The 6,000-nt window shown below is 37.3% G+C and overlaps 1 protein-coding gene and 1 long non-coding RNA gene across 3 annotated transcripts in view; one reads left to right on the forward strand and one right to left on the reverse strand.

Annotated features, from left to right (window-relative positions):
* Positions 1 to 3,131, reverse strand: part of LOC112544625 (uncharacterized) — a 48,252-nt gene extending 45,121 nt beyond the window's left edge. For both annotated transcript variants that reach the window (XR_012906235.1, XR_012906234.1), the window contains exon 1: positions 2,993 to 3,131. This is a non-coding gene — a long non-coding RNA (uncharacterized LOC112544625). The remainder of the gene's footprint in view (positions 1 to 2,992) is intronic.
* Positions 1 to 3,229, forward strand: part of LOC102455777 (carboxypeptidase B) — a 39,545-nt gene extending 36,316 nt beyond the window's left edge. The window contains exons 10-11 of the mRNA XM_006115917.4: positions 1,559 to 1,643; positions 3,042 to 3,229. Of these exons, the coding sequence (XP_006115979.2) occupies positions 1,559 to 1,643; positions 3,042 to 3,229 (273 nt within the window). The remainder of the gene's footprint in view (positions 1 to 1,558; positions 1,644 to 3,041) is intronic.
* The last annotated feature ends 2,771 nt before the right edge of the window (positions 3,230 to 6,000 follow it).

A 6,000-nucleotide genomic window follows, 5' to 3' on the forward strand; every position in this document is an offset into this window, starting at 1 on the left:
GTATGCTGCCCAGGGTGGGGGCCAGCATGCATGGAGCCCCTTACCCCGCCAGGCATTCTCAGAGATATGCCAGCAACCAGCCAGTTCCCTGAGCAATGTGGGGCCACTGGCCACTGGTCACAGGATGCCTGTCTGCCTGCCTGAATCTTGCTACGTTTTGGGGGGGTCATTGGGAGCCCCATGCCACCGCCTAGCATATCTGCTCCTGTGCATATGTATAGTGAAGAGAGAGAACTAAACCCTATATTTCCAGTTTTTGGAGTGTGTTTGAAACCTGCTCACAGATCTGAATCTGGGTTTTGTAAAAGGCCTCCACCTCCATGTAACACGATGAACCAAAACCCTGCATACAAACTACCAGAATACCGGGGTGTACAAAACCCAGTTCTCAATGCGAATTTTGCACACTGAGCTTGTTTCTCCCAGTGGCAGCCATTACAATCCCATGGTATAAAAATGTCATTTTAACCATTATTTTGGCTTGTTACTACTTTCACAGAAGCAAGGAATCACTTAACCAATTTATTTTTCATAGTATTTTCAAATGCAGCTCTTGGAAAATTCATTAAAATGTGCAAGAACTAAATGAAAGTCAGAATGTTTTAAAATACTCCTTCTACTGGGGAAAATAATGTATGGTGTAATCTAGAGTGAAACAGGAGAATAGAAGAAATTCTTTGGAATACCATGCTGTTCAACTCTGAACTACAGAGGCAGATATGGTAATCCATTGTTTGTTCGCATGCTGAACATCTGTTCTCAACTAACGATATACAAATATTTATCATCCCTTAGGAATACTTTCCATAGTTTTATTATCAACATGTCATATTATGAAGAAATGGGAAAGCCACACATTCCAAAAGAAAGCCTGCAATTTTTCATAATGCAAACATTCAGAACTGTGTTGTAGTGTTGGCAGACTTTGTGCAACCCCCACTGAAGTTGGATGGATCCACGGGAAATGCAAACTGAAATAATGGAAGTGTTGTTTATGGCTCCAGGGTACTTCATGCACCTCTGGCATGAAGTAATATTGTTGACATTTGCAGTCTGGATTTTACAGGATCTAGTTCTGATTTTACTTACACCACTTTTACTGTGTTGCTCTGGATTTATACTTCTGTAAGTAGGAAGAAAATGCTGTCTTAATAACTTCCATATGTATATCTACTGTACCTAAACCTCACCATCATTTTCTTTCATGTTTCTAGTTTATTCACACAGATCCAAGCGCACATTTCTTTTAAATAGAGTAATCCCTGGATCCTGTTATCCCCTTGGTTTCCCAACTCCAAATAAATATCCATAATTAGAGCTTCGAGTATAAACTATTTAATGATATGCTACAAGAACGAAGTGTAGACATTCGCAGATTGTTAGACGATGACAGAATGAACTCTGTTACTGATTCTCAAAGAGGAACGAGAGTTACAGATAATTTTAAATTTCTAAAATGAGGTCCTTAGGCTACAGGATAATGTGTTAACTCAGATTTCTGAGTAAAGCTTTAAATGTCTGGAATAACTTCATATATTCTAATCATCCTTTCTTGTAGAATACAATTTCTAAAGCTGCAGTTCAAGAGCTGGCTGCATTGTACGGCACAAAATATACCTATGGAGCAGGAGCTTCAACAATCTGTAAGTATTAGCATTAATATCATAAGCAACTGTAGTAAGAATTATTTTTCTAGATTATGAGAGAAAATTATGCATCATCCCTTCCAGTAAAAAACATAAGACGAGCCCCCTCAACATGCACACCCTGCTTATCTCCCTCATAATGGTGTAGGCTATGATACCTTGACTTTTTCTGAGTGGTACTTGTCTTTGCAAGTAGTCCCATTTACTGGACTCTCTACAATGTATGTATGCAACATTTCTGGATTTGCAAATGTACGAACATGCACCTGTGGATTCCCAATGAAATTCACACAATAATTATATAGTACCCAAACACTAACAGGATGGGCCTATTAGGAATTCCTAAAACAAACACATAAAATGTGATTAAAACATGAGACAATCGCACTTGTGAGTTTCCTGATTTCCAGGGCATGCAAACCTCGGTGACAACAGTAATGTGAAACCTTTTTGACCAGAAACTGCCTTCACAACTCTAACCAGCAAATTTATATTCTGTTACTGTGAGATTATTTTAAAAATATAGAAATTCCAACCTCATTCTAACAATCACTTGAAACCAAGCTGTTGTGTTAGATATTTTGTGGTGTTATGTCCAAACCCTTTGTGATAACACTAATGTGGTATTTCCAAACCCAATTTTCCAAAGTTTTATAACTCTGATGTTTTGGCTCCTACTTTCTTAGGCTTGTTTACAATTCAGAGTTGTAGGATTTAACAACTTGAAAGACAATTTTTTTATCTTAAATAAAATGGCTACAGTTGTTTGCCCGTGTTTAAAAGATCAACTGAGATTTTGGGGGGATTTGTAGCAATTTTGAGAACCTCCTGTGGGATAAAAATTATTAGAACCCCATTCTCTCCTTACAAGGACAACCAAGAGAGTATATGTTAAATTCGCTCATCAAGAGGGAACAAAAAAAAAGCAGGTTCCCCAGTTTTGCAGATCCCTCAAGAATTGTGTAGACCCTGTGGAGGGGGATTCAAAGTAATAAACCTTGCTTCTGAGGAAAACATGCTTTCAGTTCTCTCCTCAGGCAAAAAATAACCCTCGCATTCATTCTCAGGAGGGATCTCTACAATGAGGCAGGAGCAGCGATGCAAAATAACTCAGACTATATTCTGACCAGGATTGTTTCTTCTATACATTTAGATGGAGAACATGGTTATATTCCTCCTCTTATCACTACGGATTTCCTTTTTCAAGGCTAATAAAGTAGTTGGCAAGCTCTGTTCCATATTCTGGATGCACACAAATGGTTTATTGACTCTGATTGCTTTGTACTCTGCCTTTCCTATATTTCTAATTATGTGGTATGATAGTTATAATAAATCACCCAGATTACCAGTGACTTGTCCTTTTCGAGTAAAGTTTTCATTTCTCCTCCAATGCAGATCCTGCTGCTGGTGGCTCTGATGACTGGGCTTATGATCAAGGCATCAAATACTCCTTCACCTTTGAGCTCCGTGATACGGGCAGATATGGATTTGCACTCCCTGAATCTCAGATCAAGCCAACCTGTGAAGAGACCATGAAAGCTGTTAAATATATTGCCAATTATGTCCTTAACCATTTATATTAGAATGGTATTGCAAAATTATTCAAGAAATATTGTTTCAAATATACTGTCCCTTTTGTTCTCTTTCTATGAGGGTGGATGATTTCTGCTTTACTGGATGCTGTTAGTTCTCGTTTACATTTGAGCTCTTGAGATAATGAAAATAGCTAAGGATTTTTCTGTAAATCACAAATAAAAATGGCAAAAACGACCTACTGTTTCTAAAATGGAAAAAAGTCTCTGACTGCACCATTGGAAAAGAATGAAGAACAAGGTCTATTTTGACTAGTTGACCAATTAACATGTTTTTTAAAATGTCCTTTAATGATCACTAAACCAAATTTAATCACGGGGCATTGACTACAATGGAGCTGGATAGGTATTTCTAGGAGCAGAATCTGGACCTCTCTTAATAGGCTAATAGTAATCAGAAGCTTTAGTAACAGCTAGCTCCTCGATGAAACAAAGGTAAGGCCCAATGGGAGCCCAAGAAAAAATAAATTTGGGAAAAACCTAATAATGATTATATCAAATGCATCCCTAAATCAGAAGAAGGCAGAGATAAAAAATCAGATATTGAGAATTGAGGTGAGGGTCCTGTCCTGATTACTAAATTTAAAAGGTTACTATTTGAACTGAAAATTAAATATAATAAAAATATGAAAAATAATAACAGGAATTAACTTATATACTTCATCAGTCATTACAGATTCTGCACATACTTATGTAGAAAATAGTTACTTTGATTACTCAGGCTTTGTTCCAACAGGTTTAAATTAAAGCAATACAGGAAGTAGTTAAGATCTCAGTTTGATCAGTAATTAATTTTGTATGTTGTGCATGATCCACCCAGTGTAAGCTGATGTCCTTATATCTCTGCAAGTGTAGAATGTAATCCTTGAATCAAATATACAGAACAGCTAACATAAATCCTTAGCTGCTAGCTTCATTTTGTGACTGAGAACCAAATGTACAGAAAAGCAGGAACACCTGCACTCCCAGCAAAACTTCAATAGCTAAACAATACAAATGAACAAAACCAAACAGAAAGACAGTGGAGCAAATTCTGTATGAACTCTCTGCATGCAAGGAAGATGTCGGGCAATACTCAAGGAACTATTTAAAAATGTGGATGGACTGTTACACTGAGAAAGGCAATTAAACCTCTTTCTGAGGACCTTTAACTCCCAGAAGCTATCCATCTGAATAGATGTAATATTTTCCCAACTAGTATAGGCTAGAATCATTAGTCTTATTAACATCTCAGTTATTTGAAGAGTAAGAAGGTTCAGATAGTAATAAAATTAAACAATTTCCAGTGAAACTCTATGAGGAAATTAGTTGCTTGTTGAACAATAAGAAGGGGGAATATAAAATCTGCCAAAGAGAGAAAAAGCAGAAACATGAAGTTTATGTTGCTTTTAGGTTTGATTGCAGCAACTCATTGCTGTTCCTCACATTCATAGCTTTGACAAGAAGAAAGCTCTCTGAGGATCATTGGCAGACATTGAATCAATGATCACATTAATTCAATATTATGTACACACTATAGCACAGAAGAGATGTACCAGACAAATGAGAGGACCCCTAATGCAAAGGAACTAATAGGCAAAGAGAGGAGCTGGAACAATGTAAAGTTATGATTATGGTTGGTTACTGATCGATTCTGAAGTGAGAAAATGTTTCATGTGAATCCTCAGAATGACAACCAAGTGAAATTCATGAATGACTTGGCCAGCATCACAGCTGAAACATTTTTACACAGCATGCCATATAATTAACTCTTCACTTTGTTTTAATTCTTTTCTGCTTCTTGCAATGGTCTTCCATCTCAGATATGCAGGTTTAAATCATCATATTCTGTGCATACATTGTCATAACATGGAGATAAATTTAGAAGTAGCATCTAAAGTGGCATTGCTAGACTCTCTCTTACATTTACACTGATGTACGAGAGAACATAAGCAGCAGGTGAAAAAAGTAATAAGAAAGCGTATGTTAAAGAATCCTCATCTCTACCTTAATTTACATCTTCTACCACCTCATTGACATTTAAGTTACTTTAATTTAGACTCCTTTATGCATTAGGCCAAGTCTACACTGGTGGAGAAAATCAATGTAAGATTACGCAATTCCAGCCATGACAATTGCGTAGCTGGAGTTAACGTATCTTACATCGATTTTCTAGGGTGGCCCCACAGCAGTAGGTTGATGGGAAAAACTCTCATTAACTTCCATAGCATCTCATGACTGCGAGGTCACCCTTAGTGGCACCCTCAGTGGTCAACCCTCAGTAGCTGAAAGGGACACCCTTAGTGGTTAATTTAGCAGCTCTTTACTAGACGCAGTAAATCGAACCCAGAAGACTGATCGTCACAGCGTTGATCCTCTGATAAGTACAGACAAGCCCTTAGTAAAGAGGATAATTTTACCCACTAACTCTGCTAATGCTCATGTATATACACTGAATAGCTGATTATTTGTAAAACATATAGTGTAACACACAGCTGTTATCTTGGGATGACAGTTGCACCTTATGTACCGTGAGGCAGTCTCTGTATAACAAAACATTTATAACAGCCTCTACCAATAAAGAATATCACTGGGAGAGCAAGTACAGGCTATGTTGGAGAGGAAGAGATTTGTCTTTTGTAATAGTACATAGCATGGTTGGAAATGCACTGTATTTTTTGTGGACTGACTATATTGGTGTTGTCAGTATTATTTTGAGCTGTTGTGATACTTGACATCTTATTGGTATTTTGAGATGAACACAAAACATTTCCTGCCATTCA

The sequence above is a fragment of the Pelodiscus sinensis genome, chromosome 10 (assembly GCF_049634645.1).
Source record: "Pelodiscus sinensis isolate JC-2024 chromosome 10, ASM4963464v1, whole genome shotgun sequence".
In the NCBI taxonomy this organism is placed as follows: Eukaryota; Metazoa; Chordata; order Testudines; family Trionychidae; genus Pelodiscus; species Pelodiscus sinensis.